This window comes from Strigops habroptila, chromosome 1 (assembly GCF_004027225.2).
Source record: "Strigops habroptila isolate Jane chromosome 1, bStrHab1.2.pri, whole genome shotgun sequence".
Classification (NCBI taxonomy): Eukaryota; Metazoa; Chordata; class Aves; order Psittaciformes; family Psittacidae; genus Strigops; species Strigops habroptila.
Window position 1 is genome coordinate 123267228 of NC_044277.2, and position 25339 is coordinate 123292566.

Here is a 25339-nt window from a genome sequence, read left to right on the forward strand (position 1 = left end):
TGCTGAATTTTAATTTGCATTGTCTTGGTGGAACAGTCTGTGCTACCATATCTTTCCCTTAGGCTTTCTTACTAAGATGGTTGCTGTGTCTGAAAGCTCATCACATTCAGTAGTAATTTTCCCCAGTTCCTTCACCATTTATTTTTAGATTTCAATGAGAAAAAAAGCATACACAACTCCAGGCACTGACAGCTATTTGGGATCAGAAGCAATGCTGAAATAATGCTCACACACTGCAACATTATATTCCCTTAACAAAGCAGCAGTTCAAAGCAGTGGAACAAGTCCTACCCCAGAACTGTTTTTTATCAGCTATCCCTTTTTAAGAAGATTAAACTGTTATATTTCTCTTCTGCTGCTTTCATCTTCCCTCTGTGAGTGTCATCCAGACCTCCAGGCAAGCATAGCTGCTTATCCTCATCTAGAGACTTCAAGTCAGGAAAAATGAGTGAGAGAAAGCAAAAATACAGGCCTATTTGTCAACAAGCAATGGGTATGCGTGAGAAGAGCATATTAAAGAATGGAACCCATGGCCAGGACTGGATGTCTCAGGCCTCAGGTGAGTGTTTTTCTAAGACTGCAGTATAAACCCAGAGCCAGGATACTGCTTAGAAACTTTTGTTGTGCACCAACACATTGATAGCCACTTCCAAAGAGGTCCAGATCACTACTATCATTAGTATCTATTCTTGTTGTCTCTGTAGATGGGACATTAAGGCCACAATTTCCAATTAGTTTACACCAATTAGTCCATCCAATTAATGGTTAAGGCATAATGGAGAAGCCAGCAAAGATGACTGTCTTGGGCAGAACCAAGTATGAAAAGTAAGGGACATACCAAAGAGCCATTTTCAAGAAATACTTTCTTTTAGGATCTCTCTATAATGCATTTTTACGTTCAAACATATGAATAATCTGACATAAGGCCAAATTTCTTGTCAAAAATAGGACTTAGCTAGTTTCATACATTTTAATACATCTGCATGATGTACTAAATTCATGGATCACCTTGGATGTATGGCTGATTTTAACTTCGACTGGTAAAGCTAACTTTCAAGTTAATATCTGGGAGGTTTCAGGAATCCAATAAAGAAATGTAGCATCCTTTGATGTTTCTAAAAATTAAAATTGTTGGTTTAAATCAAGAATGAGTGATTGGATTTCAAACCAAAAGTGGTGTGGAGAAATGAGACAGCTTTATGTAAAAAAGGACCCCATGATTCCAAAGATCTCTGAATGCTTCCAGTAATTCTGTAAACTGAGCCATTTCTTTTGTTCCATTCAATGAAGATCCCGAGTCATCGGGAACTCAGAACTGAATGGAAACACCTATTTAGTCTGGTTTTTAAGAGTAAGTCTATATTCCTGAAGCCACTCTTCCAGTCCTGCCCCAAGCCCATTTCTTTTCCAGGCTGTACCATACAAGCTGTGGAGCTTTCCTTTCACAGCTTCCTTAGTAATTTGGAACAAGCACAGTAGCAAAGCACAGTAAAGCCCTTCAAGCCTGAAGTCCTCTACAGGCCACTGAGTCTGTATTGCCAGGAAGCTTGGGGAAGTACCTCCCAGAACCTTCCAGGTCCTTCCCAAGTTGGCTGCTTTGCTGCTGTATTTCCAAGCCCTTGCCAGTACACTGAACCTTTTCAAATAAGAGGAACCAGCTGTTTTATGTGGCAAGCCCCTGCTATTTACAAAGGCAGGAACAAAATTTCCGGAGGCTTTCTTTCTTGCATGCCATTTCTGTACCTCAGTTACAAGTGCAAAACCAGAAGCCTGGGTAATGATGTGTTTTAATGGGCAGAGTCTCAAATGTGAAGTCATGTTCATGATTCCTATTTCAGATGTGCAATACTGTTGAGTTTTAGGACAACACAAAAAAGAGAGATTCTTGTAGAATGGTTATCTTTTATGGAAAGACCAGGATTCTTTGGAATGAATTCTACCCTAAGAACCAGCTTGAATCCACAGATATCCTGCTTAGTGCTACTCTGCTAAGGTTTGATCAATTTGCAGAAATGTAGCTCTAACTTCCAGCTAATTGCTATTTTAGTTGGTACTTATTATTATCAGTTAACATTCATACTACAGCTCACCAAGCTTTTTCAATCACAGTTGACACATTAATCTGCTAACTACTGTATAGGCAGATTGGCTGAAGAATTTATAGTCTCATAAAAATAGGAAATATAGCGAGTATATCAATCACAATGTATAGTTAACTTTGTGAATGAAGTTACTTTTTCTTATTTTTGAAAGTAGGATGGGAAGGAGGGCATGCTGCTATTCCTCTTAACCTGAACTAGGATTCCTCTATAGGGTAACAGACCATACATTATCCATATTTGTATCTCCACAAGCCAAAAAAGCTGAGAGAGCTCTCAAGGTGAAGTGAAGCTGTCAGAGGAGACTACAGAGGGCTACAGAGGGCCAGTTATAGGAACAGCATGGATGGAGCTGAAGCTTTCTGGAAAAAACAAAACCAAACAAACCCCCCACTAGATTAAAATGTCAAATGCTGCTTTGTTTGAGCATGAACATGTTTTCCTGTCTTGCAAGTACCAATGTTTTTCTTGCCCCTCCCTTGATTTCTTTTTCTGTTGCCTGAATAGCAGCGAAATAAAATATACTGCTGCAGCCTTGTGCTGCTTCTGTGGATGCTCCAGGCATCATGTGGGCCACTGCAGTAGGGCTTTTTTCAGGATTTGCAACTCCTGAAACCGGTATCTCATATCTTCTAAGTCCCTTGGTTACCTACCCATAGGCCCATAGAACTTTGTTGAAACTATTATTTTCTGGTCTTCCAACTAATCCCTTTGGTGCCAATGTTACAGGAAAGTAAGGAACTAAGCAAGAAAATAGGCACAGAAAAGAGCCTGTCACTAAAATGATTTTTTGGAAGAGCACACAGTTGCAATATCTTTGAAGAGTAACCCAAATCCAAATAACAATATGGAACTCACTCATCTGCACAGATCTCCCTTTACCTTCTGCTTGAATACCACACCTCATGTTTTTTCTGAGAAACAATTTGTCTTTCTAAGATACATTCTTTTTTAGATTTGTACATGTGTTTGTGCAAAGATCTTGGAACTGGCAATCTATTGATAGCGAATCAATTGTCAGAGGAACTATTAGTGACTATGTACCAGATACATTTAAAGTCTTCATTTATATTCTGGCATCTGTTGCGAATATTCAGGCATGAAGAAATTTCAGTTCAATGATCTGCCTGGAAAACTGTTTTTAGCAAGTAGTAAGAAAAACCTTGTAATTCTTTCTGCTTAATTTTTTCATAACCAAGTAGCCACCCGTGTATTTCTTCCAGGACTAACTAGTTCATTTGTGAAAAGATTTCTAATGCCATGTGGAATAGTGCCCTATAGTGACTTTACTGCCATGACAATAAACCTGCCTTCAGAAGTGATATTCCACACTTCTTTTTCTAAAGCTTGCTTTCATATTTCATTCTGCCTTTTGATCCTTTGTTGAAATCATTGCCTTTGAAAAGCTGGAAGGCATTTTGTAACATTCTTTGTTATTTGCAGAGCCCAGGTGAAGCCTATCATGCAAAGTGTCTAAAAAGTGCTGCCATTTCCATTAAGCCTTAGAAGTGTCTGCTTTGAAATTCATTTTTAATCTCCCAGTGGCACAAACTTCGAAGAGGGTTTGCTTATTTGTTACTGTCTTTTGTGAAGTAGGAGTTGCTGGTGCCTAAGGCAGGGAAATGCAATGAGCTACTAATTATTTGTCTCATGTTGCATCATAAATGGTTATTAGCTTGTCAGAGCAACTTATGCCAGTCTTCATTAATAACTTACATATGAACAACCCTATATAAAGTAACTTCAAAAAGAAATTATGTGAAATTGTGTTCCCTTGAACTTTGCCAATCTAGTAATCAGCCACATATTGCGCTTACTAATGTCCACAGAAACCTCTAAGAAGTTTTACATGTGTGTCTGTAAGATAGAAGAGGGGAGACTGGCAAACATTGAATCTCTATAATTTTATCCGTAGCCTTTACTCCACACAATCGCTGGCTGTGATGAGCCTCAAGCTTCCCCTCAATCTTTGATTTCTCTTCAGATGCCGGCATGGATGCTGTCTGCCCATGGACAACTGACCTCTGCTGGAGAGGCGCAGCTTGTCCCATGTCTGTGTTTGCTGACTAGTTTGCCCTCTGTTGATCTAATAAAGCAATCCGAGGCTTCAGTAACTACCTTCTCATTTCACAGAGTGAGAACATTAAAGTTTCGAAAATAATCTTAATTCTGCCCTGCTGCACATTCACCTGGTGATTAAGACAGACATAATCAGATAATGCCTACTGACAGAATATAACGAGTTGGATAATACTATGGATTTGTGTTTAATGGGAATCGATTTGTGTTTTATGAGAAAATGTAAAATTAGTACTCATCCTGGGGTATACCGAATTGACTGGAAGTTTTTCATTAAAATCTGTTGAAGAGACACTATTGATCATAATGACATTTTTTGGTAAGATTTAATATCACATCTTCCTGGAATATAAAGATTTTACCCTTGTCTTGTAAAATTAGCAATAATACAGTTTGTATCCTTAGAACAAGAGATCCACAAAAATGGTGAGAGTTTTTATTGTGGAAAATTAGAGAAGACAATGGTGAGAATGAGGTCAAAGAGAACAGAGTATCACTTGTAGGGAAGTTTATTCCTTCAGAGAACTCCTAAAATGGGCTGGCTGTATATTTTTCTTGCATTCCCAAAGCCTGTCAGTCCTAGGATTGTCTGTTAAGAATATAAAGCAAGACTCGCTTCTCTCAAAATTTCCTTACAACAGTTGATTCTGAGAAGATAATTGTGTATTTTTTATACTACCCCAGCCACTGAAGTTCTTTCCAAATTTTTCTATATAGGACTCCCCATTACTCAATAATAATTTTTACCAGATCTGTCATTGTGTTTCATGATAGTTTTTTTACAGTTTTTCCTTAATATTTCCATTTTGGTGCTTTATTTTTATACTTTGAAAAGAGCAGATCGCCTCTTCTCTGTGAATATAACCAATATTGAAACTGTGTCACACGGAACTGTGGTTTAGAATGCCTTTTAAAAAAACATCCTATGATGTGAGTTGTTAGTAGAACATAAAATAGCATTACTTCGTAACAAAAAATGTAGGATTTAATAAGCTTTGAAGACTTATTAATGACATATCAGGGACAGGGACGTTTTACAAGGCCATGTAGTGATACAACAAGGGGAAATGGCTTCAAACTTACAGAGGCGAGATTTAGACTAGATATTAGGAAAAAAATCTTCCTGGTGAGACACAGGCACAGGCTGCCCAGAGAAGCTGTGGCTGCCCCGTCGCTGGCAGTGTTCAAGGCCAGGTTGGACGGGGCTTTGATCTATCTGGTCTAGTGGGAGGTGTCCCTGCCCATGGCAGGTGCATTTTAACTAGATGATCTTTAAGGTCCTTCTGTGGTCCTGTGATTCTGTGATTATCATACAATGTGATGGCATGATATACATCGTCTATGATACCATGTTACATGTACGTAATGCCATCATGGTTATATGTATTAGATAGCATGTTAACAATAGCAGAACCTCATCGGGCACTGTGGAGAACCAGTCTGATCTGTCGATTCAGGAATACTAAATGACCTCGAGGCCCTCTTAGGTCAGGAACAATTTAAAGGCATCCGCTGAGTTTGCAGGGAATTTGCAAATGATGCAAAATCCAAAGAAACCTAAACAAACTCTGTGGGATTTATGCTAAAGCTGAGACTAAGACCAACACTTCCAAAAGCAAACAGCGGTTTCTGAAGTTCAGTTTTGAGTGTCTGATTTTGAAAGGGCCTTATTTTAATAAAGAGTTGCAAAATGAGTTTTCAAAACTTGAAAGTTTCCAAATCGTGCATTTAAACTCACAGGCTCTTTTCCACATGCTCCAACCTGCACAAGCAGATATTGCTCTTTAAGGATTCTTACAGGAGAGCAAGATATGAATCTTTCCTGCTTCAATTCCAATCACATTGTGAAACTGTTATTTCATCACCCTCAATGGATGCTGTTCCTCCTCTGGGCTTTTTGTCCCCTGACCAAGTGTACTCCAGCTAGGTCTGACAGGAGCTGGAGGTGATGTGAATGGCTTTTCAGTGGTTTGGATACACCTCACTCTTCCCAGGACAGGCCCCGGACCTGGAATGACAGTGACCAAACACGGCTCGAGGGACAGGTTTCAGAAGGGTACCTCTCCTGGTCTCTCGGACCAAAGGGCTGGAGAGTAGTGAGTCATATGACCAGGACATCATGTTTTTAAAGAACAAACCTTGGTACCAAAGGGTGCATGTTTTCTTCCTATGTAAGGCAATATATCCATGTGCAATAAGAGGGAGAGGAAAGCTGGGTTATCTGCACCAGAGGTGGATGTTTTCTGCAGGAACATGGACTACCTCCAACACAGCTCTGCTTGGCTGCTTTCCCCAAGAGATGGACATGTTAGTGAGGGGAGAGGAGCAAGTGTGCCGCTAGAAGGAGTCCGGCCCTCCTGAATGGTATATTGCCATGGGGTGATGGTGAGGTTCCTGTAAAGTTGTCAGGGAGGCAGGCACTGGGGATAAATCTAGGCAGCTTTGAGGGTGATGGCTAAGCCATTGTGGGGCTGACAGCTGCTGCACGGGGATGGTGGCAAGGATGCTGTGGTGGGTGATGGCTATGCTGTTGTGGGGGCTGATGGTGACGCCGCGGTTGGGCTGACGGCCAGCAGTGCAGCTGCAGGGGAGAAGCCTGCGCCAGCTTGGGGGTGGCCGCCGGGGCCCTCGGAGGAGCCGGGGAGCGCACTTCAGGCCGGGGCTGCGGGGGGGGGGGCAGGAGAGTGGGTCCAGGCCCGGCCGGGGCATCGCTTCGCCGCAGGCCCCGCCGCCGCCACCTGCCCCGTGGCCCCGCCCCGGCCCCGCCGGGCTGCCGGGCGGCGGGGGGGTGCCGCTACCGCGGGCGTGCGGGCGGAGGAAGAGGAGAGGAGGTGGGAGGAGGAAGGCGGCAGCAGCAGCTCTCGGGAGGAGCCTGTCCAGCGTGAGACAGCACATTCAGCCGGCGGCGGCGGTCCTGCTGCAGCGGCACGGCACGGCGCGGCGCGGCACAGCGCGGCGGAGCACCGCCTGCAGCAGCCGTTCGGGCAGCGGGGCGTCCCTCCCTGACCCCGGCGGCGGGGGCTCGGTGAGGGCTGCAAGGCGCCGGGAGCCCCTCCGGGAGGTAAGGCACCGCGGCGGGCGGCGGGGCCGGGACGTGCCGCGCCGCGGCGGAGGGGACGAGCGGGGGCTCCCCTGGGAGGGCGGCGCGGCGGACACTCCTCGGGATGCGCATCGGCCGCCGGAGATGCTCCCCGGGCATCCCCCGGCTGCCCCGCAGGGGCCGGCCCGCCCTCGCCGGGAGTGGGCTTTTCCGTCCTCGCCGGGGCGGGAGCGGGCAGGGAGGGCTGCGGAGAGCCCTGCCGGCCTCAGCGGCACCTGCTCCCGTCGCTGGGGCTCCTGCCGGCACCGGCACCGGCACGGTGATACCCCGCTCCACCGCAGGGTCTGCCGCAGGCTCCCCGGCTTGTGTCTCAGCGCCGAGCAGCCTAATGCAAAGGGGGTGGGTGGGAAAAAGTTTCCTATCTTTAATTCTTTGCACAGCGTGAGAACAGCGGGTTTGCTCAAGTCCATGACGACAGCAGACAGAGAATTAGATCTTTTCCCGTTCCTAAGGTAATTCCCTAGAAGGCTGAGAGAAGGAGAGAATCAATGAAAGGCCTTTTTCACTAATAGTCCATTGAATTACATTTTCAAAAGGATGTTATTACGGTTACATTGAACTGGGAATCCCCCTGGGTCAGCAGAAAGCATATGGTCCCTAGACATTTCCTAGATAAAGCCCCCATTTTACTGACTGGAATAAACTATGTTTCTCTGTCAATATCGGCATTGACAGAAAGTAAAAATTTCAACTATAAATGCATATAAAATAAGGATTCTCAGCAGATCAAGCAACCTAACCTACTATTATAGGGGGGACAAGATGGAAAGACCTGATATGAAGTTGGGACGTGGTTTTGGCACTCGCACCTGGTAATTTATCCTGACATACAGGGTCTTGTCAGCTCTTTGCTTTTGTGTGAGGACATTAAATTACCCCTGAAATGGCTCTAAACATCATGAAGCACAGTGCTGCAAAACCTGTCTCAGAATGGAAATCCTGAGACTGTCTATCTCCTGATAGATGGTATTGTCAGAGCCACTGGGGAATTTCATTTCTGTTAATACCAATGTGCTTTGTTGAAGTGCCTCATTTGTTCTTGCTAAGTTAATGAGAAGCAGTTAATGAGAAGTTAGATGTTTTCTGATTCTTTTAACTTCCTCTTTTTACTTTCTTTTCATTTTAGAGGACATCTCTAGTAACAGTCTCCATGCTTAGTGAAGGTGGATAAAACTCCTTCTGTGATTTCTGTCTAGCATTTCTCAGCAAGAATGGGCTTCCTCAACACAAACCTTGGGCTGCACCCGGGTCTTTGCTCCCAGGAGTGCTCACTCTGATAACCATCCTCTGCTTCATTTTGTTTTCCCAACCCCATCAATTTATAGTCCATGAAAATACAAAACATGTTGTCCCTTCTGCACCTTCTTCTCTGTGCACAGACTACTTTGAGGATTGGGATTTGCTATCCTTTTCCTTGACAAAGATTTCTGAGGGCCAGGTATGTAGAAGTACAAGAGATTGTTTATAGTTGGATTAACTAGATTTCTCCTATCTCTAAACACCTCTGCCTCAAATTAGGCTACCCTAACAATACATTAACTGCAGTGCTGCCTTATCCACAGTTTAGGAGAGGAATCTTTAAAGGAGCAGCAATAAACCACACCCTACATGTGCAGTCATTATTCAGAATTTGGAAATCTGGCTACTCAAAGAATAGTCGGGCAAATACTTTTTCGTACCCTGCAGATCTTAAATTAAGAAGCTGACCTTCCAGTTCTTTCTATAGGAGGAAGGGCAGTGAGCTGCCCTCCTTTGTGATGCCTTTCAGTGCCTATTTCTTTCATTATTGAAATGCATTTGTTTGTTTTCCAGCTTGTGTTTTTCCAGCTTCAGGTTCCTGGTTCCTGTTATGACTCTCACAGATAAAAGCCTTGCTTTAGCAGCTGTCTTCAGTGTAGGTACTCTAAATGATGCAGCAAGAACTTGCCTGCTTTATTCAAATAAATTAACAGATCAAGTCTCTTGGTCTCCTGTTCTTTTGTAAGACAGTTTTCAAGAATGATTCCTTGCTGCAGTCAGTTTTCCAATCTGCAAGGAGAAGGAGAGGGAATATTAGATAGAGCTAGATGCAATGGGTTGTGGTAGAGATCCCTCCGTTGCAGGATACTGGACAATGAGGTGAAAAGGACTGGGAGGGGTGGGGAGGAAGATAAGGTGGCAAAATAGAAAACCATAAGGGTATAGGAAGGCATTGCTGTTTTTCAAAGCTTCACCAACTCCTGCTAATGACTCAGGTAATCATAGAATCATAATCATGTGGTATCTTTAAGCTCCTCAAACTTGACTTCTCATAGAGGTTTAAATATGTTCATGGTCTTCCTCTAAGACTACTCAGGCTCACTAACTAGTGCTATGCCTTGAGTGCTCTGTTGAGCTCCTGTTTGGCTTGACCAACAACAGAAGTAGTAATTAAGAATCTTTCAGAGTTACTAATGCCTAGTGCCAGAACGAGATGCTACCTGGAGGTGGTGGTGGGATGTTAACAGAAAGATCCTCCCTGTCCTAGCCATGGGCTTTGATTTGCAGGAAAGTTAGAGGAAGCTAACACTGCAATCACCACTGAGGTGCACAGGGAAATTCATATCTGCAGAGGTATGGTCTCAGGCTTTCTGCAGCTGTAGCCAGACGTCATGACCTCAGCGCAGTGCGCATCTGGTATTTTCATATTTTTGTTTTTAAAACCTTAAATAAAACAAGCCATAATGGCTGTAGACATAGTCTATGTGTAAAGGGGGCATTTTCTGGCAGGAATACTGATCAAGTATGCTGGCAAAGTGCCCTTAGTACAGATGCTTCTTGTATTAGTAAAACTGTGCTTTTGTCAGTGCAGCTTATTTTAGTTCATTCGAGCTACACAAGTTATACAGGTGAATACACATTTATGTGTCCATAAGGGGGGTTGATTTCCAGATGAGGTATAATATGGTGTTCTATTTGGCTGACCTATATAAGCAGGCAGAAATGGTAATGCAGGAATGATGCTGCTTAAAAAAAAAACAGAAAATTTGAATAATCTGAAAAGAAGTGTCTGAAAAAGCTGCAGTGGCAGCCGGAGACCCTGGCTCAGTGTAAATCTTGGAGAGACACAATATGTCCCTTTTGCTACTTGGTAATTATCCATCTACAACCATGCTAACTCTTTTTAGTCAGACATGACATTGGGAGCTGTTGTTCACTTGGCCATCTGCAAGTGCTCAAATTAAGGCAGTATACAGTATACATGAGCTTGCTCCCCCAGTACTGTTCTTTTTAGGTGGCATCATCTTGCCAAATTTTCTGGGAAATGGCTACTTCCAGGCAGATGGCAGGAGATGCAGGAAGCTGTGAAGCCGGCTGATGTGGGAGCCACTAGATCTCATAGACACAAGACACCTGTGATCATCCGTCCCAATTCCTCCTGAGCTGAAGACTATACCCCCTCTTTCTTTTTACTGTGCTTCTTCAGCACTTTTTGTTTTCCCATTTGAAGCAAAAGCATTCTGGTAAGTGCCTAGGAGTGCGCTGCAACAGCAGAAGGCGCAGGAATGACAGTTGTGGATGTGTTTTGTGGGCAACACACTGTAACTCCATGCTGAAGTATTAAGGGCAGAGGTCTCAGCTCTATTGCTGCCAATGGTAATAGGAGTTTCTCTGTGACTTCTCTGGTGGTGAGTCTAGCCTCTAGAGTGATGGCAGGAGCCAGCTGTTGTCATGGTTAAGCCCAGCCAGCAACTAGAAAGAAAATTAACTATATTCCAACCGAAAATGTGACAGCCGTGTATATTGTTTGAAAGCTGTGAAACCTCTCCAAACTCTATTGAAGCCAATGAGAGTCTTTGTATTGACTTAGACTTCGGACGAGGTCTTGTGTAACTGCTGCTTTGACCTGTGTGCAGACACCTGTTCTACCTGTCGAATAGCCACTGCTCAGATGACTCTTGTGTTTCTTGGCTGTTAATCTTAAAGTACATGTCATCATATTTTCATACTGCTCCCACGTGTGTGGATCAGCTTGTCTGACTTGGAGAGACAGATTACATCCACCTGAGGAATAAACTTTCTGGACCAGGGCAGTTCTACTCTGTGTATTCCCCGGGTGCTGGCTATCAGTTCCTGTTTGGCCCTAGAATAGCTAATGAGTAATTCAGCTCATTTACTGCCACTCAGCAGAAAACAGAGGGAATCTTTTAAGGACATAGCTTTTTGTTTCCAGTGATACCTTCTCCTATTCATGTTTCTTTTCCTTCTTGTTGTTGTCCTCTGAAGCTTATGCTTTTCTCTCTTCCACAATACTAGTCTTAATGCCATGTTCCCTCCTCATGGTCTTCCCTTCCCTTTTGTCTTCTCTCCCTGGAATAGATCTGGTTTTGGTTCCTTGTTCTTTTCTCCCTACCATGCGGTGTGGTACAAGTAATTCCAAATCCTGCTCCTCAGTTATTAATTTTTCATAGCAGTCCAGCAAAAAGCTGGACTGAAGTGAAAAATTGGACACAGTATGTTTCATGTTCAAACAACAGGGAGTTATAATAAGGCAAAGATATAAAACTGCCTCGTATGGTTAAATATAAATAAGTATAATGGAGGATATATTGTTTATCTATTTATATCAATATCTCCAAGCCTTTTCTAATGCTTGATTCTAATATTTTCAGGCTGAATTTGACAGAAAAAGCTATCCCCCAAACTACATTATCTTAGGATTGGAAGTTAATCACTGTAGGTCCTAGGCCACATTCAGGGAAAATATGGATCTCTCTTGCTTTAAACTGTTCAGCCCTTCCGTTCTGTATCCATTAACAAAGACCTTAGCTTTTAAAGTGCATAGACAGCGGTATTAAATCTGTACTATTCAAGGCATGCCTTGTTTTGTGCACATTAGGCTACCACTGTTAGGATCAGAGTGGTTACCAGGTCACTTGGTAATTGGGGCAAAGACATTGTAAATTATTGCTATTGTATATTTTCAGAAATTAAAATATTTTACAAAACCAGGTCACAGAAAAAAACCCCCAAAAAAACCAAACAACAAAAACCCCCAAACTGACTGCTGTCTAATATGGTTCTTTATATTTGAACCTTTCTGTCCTGGTTTAAGGACTGTGCCGTTGACTGAGCATCTAGAAGAATTTCGTCTCTGATTCTCACAGCACAAAGTTGGGGACTGTGTAAACTCATGTGACTTGCTTCGTAACACATTTGTCTTCTCTTGAAGTAATATAAACTATCACCATTTTCATTAATCATCCTATTCAAAGTCATATGACACTGGGTTTTTTTCCCATCAGTATGTTTCTAGTTACATTTGGATCAGTTGCTGAACCAGAAGTTGGTTTGTATCATAATCCTGAAGGATTTCAGATCTGGTCACCCTTAAATGAATTCTTATTTTCTTTGTCCTTTTTTAGCTCTGGGTGCTCATAAAGCTTTGTTACACACTCATAGCAGTTTGTTACAGACTATCAACTTCTGCCAGTATTCATTGCCGAGAAACATAAATTAATTCTGCATAAAACTGGGAAAAGATAGTTCATGTTATATATATGTATGGGTGTAAGCTGTGTGGTGCATTAAACAATGAATGGCTTAAAAAATCTATAACCTTTTGGAATGAAACAAGAAATTTGACCTAAATCATACCCCCTAGTGTGCAGTTAGCTATTCATGTACGTAATCTGCTGCACTTGGCAAAGCCTGTGAATGCTGTATCCTTGCCTTTCACTATCTCCATAGGAGTAATAATAATGAAGAAAAAAATTGTGCTGATGGGATAGGAGGGTATTGTACTGGAGACAAAAAACCAAAACAAAACAGTGGTGCCATTCTCTGTTTGTACTGAAAGAGCCCGTGGGAAAACTGTCCCATTATTTCCCACAATATTTTCTTTTTCACTGAAAGTTGAATAGCAATAGCAAGAAGACACAGGAAAACCAAGTTTCTCAGCCTTTATGGGCCCTTCAGATGTATTAAAAACACCCTCTGCAAAGTCAGTATTTTTACGTGATAATTATAAAATATAGACCTTTAGGTTTTTTCTCATATGTTTAAAGTATACAACTTAAAAAAAAAATCACAGTAAATTATATTCACTGGAAGGAGATAAGATGGAAAAAAAAAAGGTGTTGCAAACATCCTACTGAAGTTCTCCAGACCTTTTACAGCAGCCCTTACTTTATGTGCATAACACTTACTGGGTTTTATTGTTTACTTATCAATGAATCAGGAGAGAGGGAAGTAGAAAACTGCAGACAGCCATATTGCCATAGAAACATATGAGTCTTTTCAAACAAAATTAAAATATAATGCAATATTAATCTTACTCCATACTACTGTTGATTTTGGAGTCTTTAGATGAAGATCATGCCTCATCAGTGTTGATTCAGTAAACTTTTAATTTAAGTTCTTGAAGTTTAATTACAAGTTCTTCCCAAGAAAGTTTCTGATTTCACCAAACTAAGTGATGGATTACTTGTAAGTAAAATTAGAGCCAGTAGCCTCCCATTTTTTGTATTATTTTTCTTTAAATACTGTGTATATATATGTAAAGCAATGACTGCTGTGCTTCCTTATATTATATCACAAAATATATATAATTATATTACATCACATAATGTCTATTTTTGCTGAAGGGCTGTTACCTGCTTACTCCTGGTTTCTCCTCAGTTCTCTCTTGTGATACTCCAATGATTTGTAGGCATTTTAAACTATGTTCCCCTCTTAATCCTCAAGACTTTCTGTTGGAACCAATAAGCCCATACATTTTACAGTTTAATGTGGCTGGAAACCAGACACAGACCGTTCTTGATTGCCTTGTGGACCACTAGTAGTCCCATATTTTGAGAACCACTAGTAAAAATTATTTATTTTTGAAAAAGTATCTATAGCATTGAGTTCCTCATTTGAAGAGAACTGGAGGCATCTAACTAGTGTCCTGGTCTCAAATTCTGGAGCCGAGGTCCTGGTGCAGTGAGTCATGCAGTGAGGCTTACTGCTGGAAGAGTCCTGCACTGCACTCCAGACATGAGATTGCCCTGTCACTGAAGCTGGGGACTTGTTTGCTTCTGCTCTCAGTCAGCCCATTTGCCAGGTTTCTTCCCAGCGGCAGCCAGGGCACTTGAGAGGTATGTGTGTGTATGGGAGAGAAGAGTTCAGGTGCAGCCAGCCTTGTCTTGGTAGGAGGCTGTGGTTAAGGTACAGAGCATGCCCACATCTTGCACCCGGGGCACATGCCTGAATTCCCCAAACTTGAAGTTCTTGTGTTGGTTGGGAAACTCACATAAATCTAGACTGGCAAAATGGTATAGAAACAGAAACCCACATTGCAGTCCTCAAAAATCTCTGCTTGGTGGTCAACTAGCTCCCAAAGAACATGCAGTCTCTAAAAACTCCCTTTTTCACCTTAGAGCTCTGCTTCTGGATGTGTTCTTACCCTTGAACCCCGAGGCTTAATGGCCTGGGTGTCTGCTGTCTGTCTCCCCTGGGCTGCTGCATCTGGTTTGCATTTCTTGAGCCCATCTGTGAGACAGCATGCTCCATACCGAGCTGGTAGCATGTGCTCCCTCTTTTAGTGCACTCCGATTTTAACAGGACTCACCTAAGGTAAAGGAGTCTCAGGTAATTTTTTCCTTTGCTTAAAGAGATATTTGCCTTCATCTATGCATTATTCAGCAAGGTACCTGTCTTCTGCAGTACATACCGTCCCAGTCTTTCCCACTGAAGCTTCTCCACATAAGTCTAAGGTATTAAAGATTCTTTTGTGCCACAAAGCATGTGGGAAAAAGAGAAAAGACTGTTCAGCACCTTGCTTCAAGCACTCCGCAAGAGAACGGACTCTTTGGCTCCAGATGCTAAATACAGCATTATATTTTAAACTAAACAGTCATAGCGTATAATATAAACTAACCTAGAAAGAAAGGCTAGAACCCAGGGGCCTCAGTTAGGGACTAATGTTCTCTCTCTTGCATCTGCTTCTTCTGGTCCAATGAATCTTTGCAGAAAAGAAATTAATAGAAAATAGCTTCAATGGTTAAGAATGCAATCTCCATTCCCCTAGTTTTTCTCACCCATTAGCCAACAGTAACCCTAGGGAGGTGAGTTTCAGTCCTCTCAAGACAAACAAAAAAATCCAGAGCCCCAAAACAAAACACAAACAGACAAAAAACCCCACAAAAACCATGTTTATCCTATTTTACTGGAATACTTTAGCCACAGAGAATATAAATGGAAGACATAGACTTCTTGTTTCTCAGTCCTCTCTCATATTCAGATTCCTTGCAGTTTTTTATATGTCCATTAAATTATGCTGTTAGATATCTGCATTTATCATCTTGCTTTTTTATCTTGGCTCATCTTTTTCCACTTACGTAAATCAAAAGGGATGACTGGCTAAGGCTAGCTCTGATCATTCCTGGTGCTTTGTTAGTAGAGCTGAAGAAGCCCTGGGAAGTACAAAGGGAATGGTAGTGCTATTTCTCCCATTTTGCTTCCTCAAAAATTATGAGAACTCATACGAGATACCCTGCAGATTTCCTACAGCCAGGGCTCCTCCCTGGTTTCTAAATCTTTAGGTGCATTGACTTCAGAGATAAAATCAATGTGTAATATTTTTAGCCTAATTACATCCTTACAAACATCAGCCACAAAGCAAGGCATATTTTTGTTTTAAGAAGGAAGTGGTATCTGGGTAAGTCTTCCAGCAAAACCTGTATGTCGGTAGCATAGCTTGTTCTTTGATGTCTGTCTGGCAGTTGTCATAACTAGGTTACGAAGCAGACACTAGAGCATGCATTTTTCATGTTTGGGTAAATGGCTTGAAGTATCAATTTTCTGGCCATATAGTGCCAGGGTTATCTCAAGAGGAGGGTAGAAAATTCAGAGGGGTCAGTTTTACCCCCATAGGGAGTGGAAGTACATTGTTTTATGTCTGAAATGTTTTCAGGATGGAGAGAATGAGTCTTTGTTCCACTTCAGGAGAGACTAGCAAACATCTTGAAGTAAAATTCTACGGCAGGTCTTAGTAAGTCACTAACTGTACTCTTGGGAGGCACATTGGTACTCTTCTGATGAACCAGCTATTTTATATAGGTTTTGAAGAAGTGGTGGTATCAATGGCAGCAGCAGATATCATTGAAATCTAAGCATTATGTAAGACTTACATATAAAAGAAATTTAAATCAGAAACATGAAATACAGGGCTCTTTTTTTCTAGATAAGTGACCTGCAGATTGAGGATTAGATTCTGTCATCTCTCTCGCATTATCCATCTCTCAAACCTTAACAGTTTACAGCTTGCATTTGGTTCTCTTTGAATGTCAGAAAACTTTTTTAAACTATCCTGCAGTTCCACTCGGAGGCAAGCTGGGAAATTCACAGATGATAACATAGGGAAAGTAGTAAGACCAGTTAATGCGTGAGCAATGTAGAGTCACAATGATTCAGAATCGTGATTGCAGCCAAACAGTAAAAGATAACAAAAGCAGAAGCTGATAGAGGGGGAACTGACTGAGAAGGCCTAGAAATCTTGTATTGCACAAGATCAGAATGTGGCCAGGCATGTAGTTGGTTGTTTTGTTAAAATCATCCACTCTTTGCAACTGGGGCACAATTGTGGAATTAGATCCTGAGCAGATACAAATCATTATTGGATGCATCACTGAGGATCATCTCCCAGCACCACATGTGAGATCATTGTGCAGCTATAACTGTACTCAGTAATGCTTATTCAGGGAAAATCCAAGACACTCAAAAAGACCTATTCAAAATCTAGTTTTCTTTGAGGTGATGCATGCAGTCAGTTCTGTGGAACTCTGTAATATAAAGGGAGCACATTTGGGCAGAGATGTGCAACAGCTTTGCTAGAGTGACCTGTTAGGACACAGTGCTTAAATTCATCCTAATCCTAGCTGGAATGTTATTTAGTCCTTACTTGTCTCCAGAGAGTTGTTGCCAGCAGCTTGTTCCCTTCAACCCTCATGGCTCTTCTGTGGAACTATGCTTGTTGAAATTGAAAAGATCATGGTAAATTTAAGAGGCTTAAGGGGACATGAGAGAATGAGATGATGAGAAGGTGGTGCTTCACTGACACTATGCATGGTGTTGGAAGAATGGGCAGTAGTAGAGCTTAGCTCATATGCTATTTGTAGGGACCCTGTGATTCTGCTGTGACCAAGTTCATTTTGTAGAAGGGCCATTATGGAAGAACAAGAGTGAAAAGATTAAATGGTAGTAGATTGTAAGGAGTGTATAATTGAGCAGTTGTAGGTACATATCTTACACCCTGTCAGTCTCAAAATAAATAGGCTAGAAATGCACTGACCTGTTGCATAGCAACCAGGAGGAAGCACAGAACCAAATCTCTGAATGCTGTGATTTGTAAACCTTTATAGAACAAAGTAAAAGACCTTTGCCCATCTGCTAGAAATGTTCAGAAGCTGAAGGATAAAAATGGTACATTCCCTGAAATCTAACACTTAACAACCATTTTTAGTTATAGATAAATACACAGATGCAGTGTAAAAAGCCTGACTGTTTTGCCTCAAGGTTATGTAGAAAAAAATTCTTGGTCTCTCCAATTTTACTTAGTGTTTCCCTGAATTCATCACACAGGAGATTCCTTAAAATACTGAAAATGCAAAGTTTTTGCAGCTGCAAATATTTGCCCATTGTTGTGATCCTGTAAATATTTATATGCTTATTTAGCAAAACTATTTATGTTATTTGACTGAAGTCAAGTACAAATTCTGATGCATGATGAAAAGAGGTACTCATATGTTTACTTAGAAATTGCTGTCAAGAAGATGATTCTAGCCCCTCTTGCCCATTTGAAGTGTGTTTCAATCATTATTTTCAAATGAATACCATGTATTAGAATGCATTTATGCTAGGGTAACAGCTCCCCTATGGTTTCTTACAGGCCAAAGATGTTCAACTGCTTTGTTCAATTTCATACCTTGCATGCACACTTTACACTTGGAAAAGTCATAGGTAGATCCCATGGGAATTTTTTTCTGTTGTAAAAATGTATAATATTCCTAACTGTAGGAAATGTGTTAGTTTGTACAAAATAGAGACAAATATGGTGTATCATAGAAATGAATCATTTTTTTTTTCCTGTAGAAAACTCCATATGTAATAGTTTTACAGAATCTTAGAATGGTTAGAGTAGGAAGGGACCTTCCAACTCTAAAAATCTCATCCACTTCCAACCCCCCCGCCACAGGCAGGGACACCTTCCACTAGACCAGGTTGCTCCAAACCCATCCAACCTGGCCTTCAACACTTGCCAGGAATGGGGCAGCCACAGCTGCTCTGGGACAACCTCTGCCAGTGTCTCACCACCCTCATAGTAAAGAATTTCTTCTTAAGATCTAATCTAAATCTACCTTCTTTCAGTTTAAAATGATGCTCCAGCCCTCTGATCATCTTCCTGGCCTTCCTCTGGACTCACTCAAGCAGGTCCATGTCCCTCTTGTGTTGGGGACCCCAGAGCTAAATGCAGTACTGCAGGTCGGGTCTCACAAGAGCAGAGTAGAGGGGCAGGATCACCTCCTTCGACCTGTTGCCCATCCTTCTTTTGATGCAGCCCAGGATACGCTTGGCGTTCTGTGCTGCGAGTGCACACTGAAGCCGGCTCATGTTAAGTTTCTCATCAAACAACACGCCAAGCCCTTCTTCTCAGGGCTGCTCTCAAACCATTATCCACGAAGCCTGTTTCAATAGTAATAGTACTCCCACTCTATAAACCCATTAATTAAAACCAAAAATCATTGAGTAATGTATTTTATTGTTCAACTTCCTTTGCATTTCAACTAAAAACATTTTGCAGTTTTGGACTCAAGACTAACTGGCTCTTTATGAAGGCATATGAATAATACATGTACAGCATCTACAAGTACTGGATGCTGCCTATTTATTTTAGAAAAGTATAGTAATGAATCAATTATTTATAATTATTTGTATAGGATGCCTAATGCCATATGTAACGTTACTTAATGAATCCCTTAATGATAATAATTATGAAAAGGACAACATTATAAGTCACAAAATAGGAAAGATATTGAGGCTCATGAAGTGGTGAATATAATTCTACTCTAGTGCAGCCTACTGGATGAACAGCATGTAAAAATTCCCCAAACACCAAAAAGCAATAAAATATGTAGGCTTTTTTATCTCCTACCAGAGTTGGAAATTTAGGTTTCTTTTTAGATGAGCTTGGTGATAGCATGCAGACAAGATGCTATTCTAGGAGATATAAAGAACAGGCTTTAAGAGGAGGGAGTTGTTATATCTGATTTTCTTTTTCTGCTTATAAAAAGTGTGCACTGTCATAATTTTCCTTGATTTTATTCATTATACATTGGGCACTTCATGTTTATTTTTTCTTACATTTAGTCCAAGCTATGTACATGTGTTGCCATTCTTTGTACCTCTAACTCTGTGGTTTTATTACTATGGCAAGTATCAATTTATCAATCAATTCTGCAATTGTAGTAAACCTTTTTAGATGCTTGTGACTGTTTCTGCTGTTATGCGCTCACATAAATAGTATAAATATCTGCTCAAATATTGTGACACTGATCATTAATAAAGACCTTGTAGCTTATTATAAAATTGTAATAAGTCTACTGGATTGTACTTGCATGGCTTTTAGTCCAGTTGAGGGTAAAATGCTGTTGTTTGCATCTTCCATGCTCATGTGCTTACAGCTGCTACTAATGAAATGGTCATAAGATGTTGCTACCTGTATGATAAGCTTAGTGGCGTAGTTCTGCGTGTGTTCTGTACAGCCGAGAAGATTGTGCAAATACTGTTATTATTTTAAGATTAATGTAAATGGTCTTTCAAAGATCTTTTTTTATATACTGACAAGCTAAAAGGAACTGCTGGGAGCATATTAAGGTCAGGATCCTTCTCACCCAGTCTGAGACATTTACAATGGAGATTTTTAGAGCTTAACTGATCACCCAAGACCCTTTGTCATCACTGGAGAGGAACTGGTGGCTTTGGGGCACACTTACTCTTAACTGCTTTTGGAAAAGTGGAATCATGTCCTAGGATACCTGGACTCTTTTGATTTTACCTGCATTGATGATAAGGATAACTCTGCATCTACATTGTGAACATCCAGATTTAGTGAGATAAGCCCCGTAGATGGTGAGGTCCCATAACGCAGTCCTCAGAAGCCTCAGCTCTGCCTTTGCACACGCCTGGGTGGCTGCCATCCTGGTGGGTCTGGTGACCCTCTGATGTGTGAGTGGAACTGGCTGTATTTCCAAGCCTAAGAGGGGACTCTGAGGCATGTTTAATGCATACAGGGAAAACTGACATCTTGACATAGAGCAGTCTGTTTCATTAAAAGTCAAAAGGAGCAGGCTTCTGTCTCCAGAAAGGAGACTTCCCTCAGACTATTAAGAGTGCAGATGAGTGCTCTCTGTGCAAGGTGGTTCACATCCACGTATCCTGCTACATCTGCACATGGGTGGTAAGCTCTGCTGCAGTGCGAGGACTCTTAAAACTGTGTCACTTGACAGTAAACTGGGCCAAACAGAATAAAATTTGATCTAAGTTTATGAACCTCCCTTGATGAGGGGAGCCCTACGCTGCTGCCCTGCTATAAGAACTGTTTCTACCTTGAATGCAATGTCCAGTGTGTTTGTTCCAATGTGTTCGTTCTCCCCCATAGGAGATTAGATTGCTTCACTATAAAATGTGCTCCTTACTGTTTCCCTCTGACCAATGCTTTCTCCCAGGCTGGAGAAGATTTGGTTGTACATAAGCCTTGGGCTTTCATTCTGCACCACAGAGAGCGTTAAAAGTAAATCTTTTTTACTGTTTGCCTTTATTTCTCTTGGTGGGGCAAGCCTTTTGGCACTCAGAATGGCAATTATTAGAAATTTATTATCAGTAATGAATACAGAGTGTTAGCTCCATGGTTAAGGCCAAGTAGGGTGCTAAGTACACTTGCCTCCTTGCTCACTCCTGACTTGCTGACACCTGGGAAAGGTGGTTACATACCCTTGGTGTTCAATTTGTGCTAAAATTGTAACCAGCCAATTGAAGGTTGGTAAGCTGTTTGGAGGGGCTAAGGCATGACTATGATATATATATTCAGGATGAAAGTAACTTGAGATTAATTTCTTCCTATAACACAGCTCTGGCAACATTCTTTGAGGAAAATTTAATACATCATCTCTGTTGTATGTAAGATCTGTTTTGTTAAAAATAGGGCAAAGTTATAATAGGATTTGATCACCCTGACTGGAGTATTGTAAAGAAGGGGCCAGGCACAAAACTGCTGATGCTCAAATCAGGGGGAACGCTAGTTAGCTTCCCTGACATCAAGGGAACAAATTTTTAGAAAGCCATTCATGGATATCTGACAAACAGCTTGAAAGGGATGCCAAACCCTCAGGGTTTCTGTCATAAGCCTTAAAATGCATTTGCATATTTTTTGCATAGAAACAGGAGCTCTCTCTCTGTTGCCAAACTGCAGAACTAAAAGGATGCAAAATCTCTACCTAGTCCAAAGGGCTGTGAGGGGGAACTTCATAATCAGCATTCAAATGTACAGATTAGGAAAATTACTTCAGCCATAGGGATCCTCCAAAAGGGATTTCTGCCATATCTGAGACCCGCAAATCCTGAGCAGATTGGTAAGCAAAATACTACCTGCACTGCCATTAAAAAGCTTGTTTTCTTCTCCAGGCATTTCTCATGTGAAAATAGCTCACTGACATCAACGGATCACACAGATTAATGTTGTTTAAGGTGCTACTGCTTAGTTTTCTTGGTATTAAATGCATTTTTTTTCTGACAGTTTTGATTTATCTCTCTCAATTTGAAAATGATATAATCACGAATAGAACCAGAGTGAGAGAGAAATAAAGAAATGATGTTCCTCCTCATACAGCCAGTGCACCCTGTGGTCCAGTTTCTTAAGAGTTTAATGTCCTTCCTAGCTATACCATTTACTGTGAGTTGTGGATTGAACCAGGAATCCCCAGGCCTTGAAAGGACTGCAGGGCACAGCAGGGGCAGCTCTGTTGAAGTGCAGAATCTATGACAGTGTGAGCTGGACTGGTTTAACTCTCACTGGAGGGCTTCAGCTGGGAGTTTGCTGGGAAGTGTTAGCATCTGTAGTATGGTTCACACATAAATACAGGTACACTGGCCCCTTTGGCATCCCCCATGCTGCTCTTATTTCTGCCATTTTCATTAAATGATTTCCTTTTCTGATTTCAAATATTATTCTTTTCTTCCACTAAATGAAAATGCTTGCAAGGACAACAAAGCATTGTGCTTTTATCGTTTTGAGGAGAAAGCTGATGACTGCAGTGGAATTCATGATGGGTAAAAGCACCATATAATTTTTAGCATATAAATTCACTCTCTGGTCATCCACCCACCCAGGCAGTAATGTGGGTGGAGTTCTCATCATATTAACAGAGAGTTGCCATTTAAATTTCCCATGCATCAAGCAAGCAATAGACTCCCATTGCGTATACATGGCACTGCCATTGGTCTGATTGATTTTGGGTTGCAGTGGTCCATGTGGTCAGTGATGTGTGAATTAATAGGAAAGGCACAGTTAACTCTTTTCATGAATGTCTCTGTTAGTCAGGACTGTCTTTGAAATAAAGTGCTAATCAGAAAATCAGTATTGATACAGTTAGATGACAGCCTGTAATGATTATGAAGTTGGAAAAGAAATTAAATATCTGTGACTTAAATTACAGATTTGTACATAGTGGGGTTTCAAAACTGTAGAAAAAGTTTGGTATCCTATGTCTTTTAGAGATCTGGCTGCATTTCTGTATTACATGACTTTTTATCTCTTTACTCGTCATTTTCAAGGCTCACATAGCAGTAACTAGGTTGACAGAGATTTAAAACAGAGTATACATGGCTTCACATCACTATTTTACTGAGAATCGTGTTTAAAACTAAATGGAGAGGAGGTCTTTCAATAGCTCAGGAGAAATGCTTTTGCCAAGTTTGTGTGGTTGGAGTCAAACCAGGAATATTGGGCATGTCTCCTGCCTCTTGGAAAGATGATCTGAGCATGAGACTGTTGCCAGAGCAATGTGCCACTTCGTTAAAGAGAAGGTCAGGTTTGCTGGGTCTGGTTTTGTAGTTTGCCTGCAGCTTTTTGGGGGAATGGCCCAGCTTTCCCTGAAAAGGGTAGAGGAGATTCCTGAGCAGGATAGCCCCTAGCTTGGTGAGGGTGCTCCCCAGAGGGATGAATATGTGAAGGATATTGGGTCCAGGCTGGTGGTCTGTGTGGAGCTGTACCAGTGGAAGTGGGGGGATCCTGGGATGACAGCCATTCAAGGCACCTGCAGAAGCAAAAGCTATCATGTTTCCAATTGCAAGTAAAATTATTACTTGTCTAAGATGTATGGGGCTGTTTGGGGCAGATCTCGTTCTTGTACTTCAAATTGAAAGCCATTTGTGGATCTAGGTCCTACAGTCTGGCAGAGCTGCTGAAGCCGATGAAAATCAAAAGACTTAAGCTCCAGTGCGTAAAAGCATTAAAGCATTATTTTGAACAGCAGACAAAAATGGGTTTGCTTCACATAGGTATTTTTCTAATAAAGATAGTTTGAAAGTATATTCCATGTTCGGTGATATTCTAGTCTTATTTCTTGAAATAAAAATTGTGGAACAAATATTCTGCTTTCTACAATGTCAATATAGTCCAAGGGCTAGTGTTTCCATAGAAATATATTTGTAGCAATTTTAGAAGTGCATTTTTGATATAATTATCTTTTTTTCAGTAAATAAGGAAAAGATTTATTTCTGTTTTCACCTTAGTTTCCATAATTTTGTTTCTGGCAGAGTCAAAATGTCAGACAAAAGTGATTTAAAAGCGGAACTTGAGCGCAAAAAGCAGCGTTTGGCTCAGATAAGAGAAGAAAAGAAACGGAAGGAAGAGGAAAGGAAGAAGAAAGAGGTAAATATGCAGGAGTGCCTTTTAGATAGCTCATGCTTGCAGAAGAGGCTTGCTCAGGTTTTGTCTCGGTATTGTATATCCCAAGGTATCTGTCATGTGGAATGAGATCCTCAAAGCCACATCAGTCTAACTTCAAAATCAAAATGCTTATTTTTAGTCAAGAAAGTTGGGGTGAGGGAATTGCTTTTAAAACCAGTGGACTGTCAGATGACAACAGTTTAGACAACATGATGTGTACGTGTGTGTAGAAAGAAAAATTGATTTGCCTTTTTCCTGGCCTCTCCTTCAATGGAAAGGGAGTGGAGAGTGGGGAAAGACAGAAAGAGGGCTCACGTTTTTTTCAAGCCATTATAATCTAAATATGTATTTTTGTACTCTGAAGACTAGTTTGATTACTAGCTAAGGTAACAGATTTACAATTATTATTCTCCACCAAAGTAAAACATAATTGCAATTGCATTTTCATCTTCTGGCATGGGTGCATCTTTCAGTTCTGTTAAAGTTTGATTGACATATTAGTTTATTTGTCCTTGACAATATGCATTAGGTTTTTCATTAAGGGATTTGTACTTCTTTTTATTCAGTCACTTAGTGCAATAGAGGTGAGAATTGACAGGGAGTGGATATTCATTTTCATGCAAAGTCAGAGAAGCATTAAGTGATTATGTTTCCTTTCCTTCAAATGTCAACACTTACTATAGTTTAAAGCACCTGTTATCCTTTACTAATAACTGGTTTCCTTTTAAACTGACACTTTAATATTGTACATGAATTTCACGGAATTACTGTGGAAATGTGGTGTGATCCAAGAAATCAGTGTTCCAGTTTTGGCTGTCTTTTTAATCTTTGTTCATTTGAGCCATTTTTGTGCAATTACCAGCCCATCCCTTGTGAGGCTCCTGGATTCACTGGGGGAGTCCAATGTAAGCAGAACTTTAAACGTTAACATTTTCAGTGTTCATTACTAGCCTGATAATGAATTAGCAGGAAGGAAGCCAAGCTAATGGATCAAGGAAGCTATTAAGTCCTTTCCTTTGTCCCCGGCCTCTGATTTTATGCCTCATGGAGATCTTGTGGTGGCTGGAACTTTCCACTGGCCCTGATAGCCAGATCCAGCCTGGGACACCCAGCTCT

The 25339-nt window shown here is 41.2% G+C and overlaps 1 protein-coding gene across 7 annotated transcripts in view; it reads left to right on the forward strand.

The window, feature by feature from the left end:
* The first annotated feature begins 6645 nt into the window (after nucleotides 1-6645).
* The window catches only part of DYNC1I1 (dynein cytoplasmic 1 intermediate chain 1), a 190660-nt gene continuing 171966 nt past the window's right edge, over nucleotides 6646-25339 (forward strand). For 6 of the 7 annotated variants that reach the window (XM_030492458.1, XM_030492475.1, XM_030492494.1 and 3 more), the window contains exons 1-2: nucleotides 6646-7239; nucleotides 24091-24205. In XM_030492458.1, coding sequence (XP_030348318.1) covers nucleotides 24098-24205 — 108 coding nt within the window. In that variant the 5' untranslated portion in view covers nucleotides 6646-7239; nucleotides 24091-24097. Of the gene's footprint in view, nucleotides 7240-9151; nucleotides 9173-24090; nucleotides 24206-25339 lie in introns of those variants that run through there. The other variant, XM_030492467.1, reaches the window with a different exon arrangement.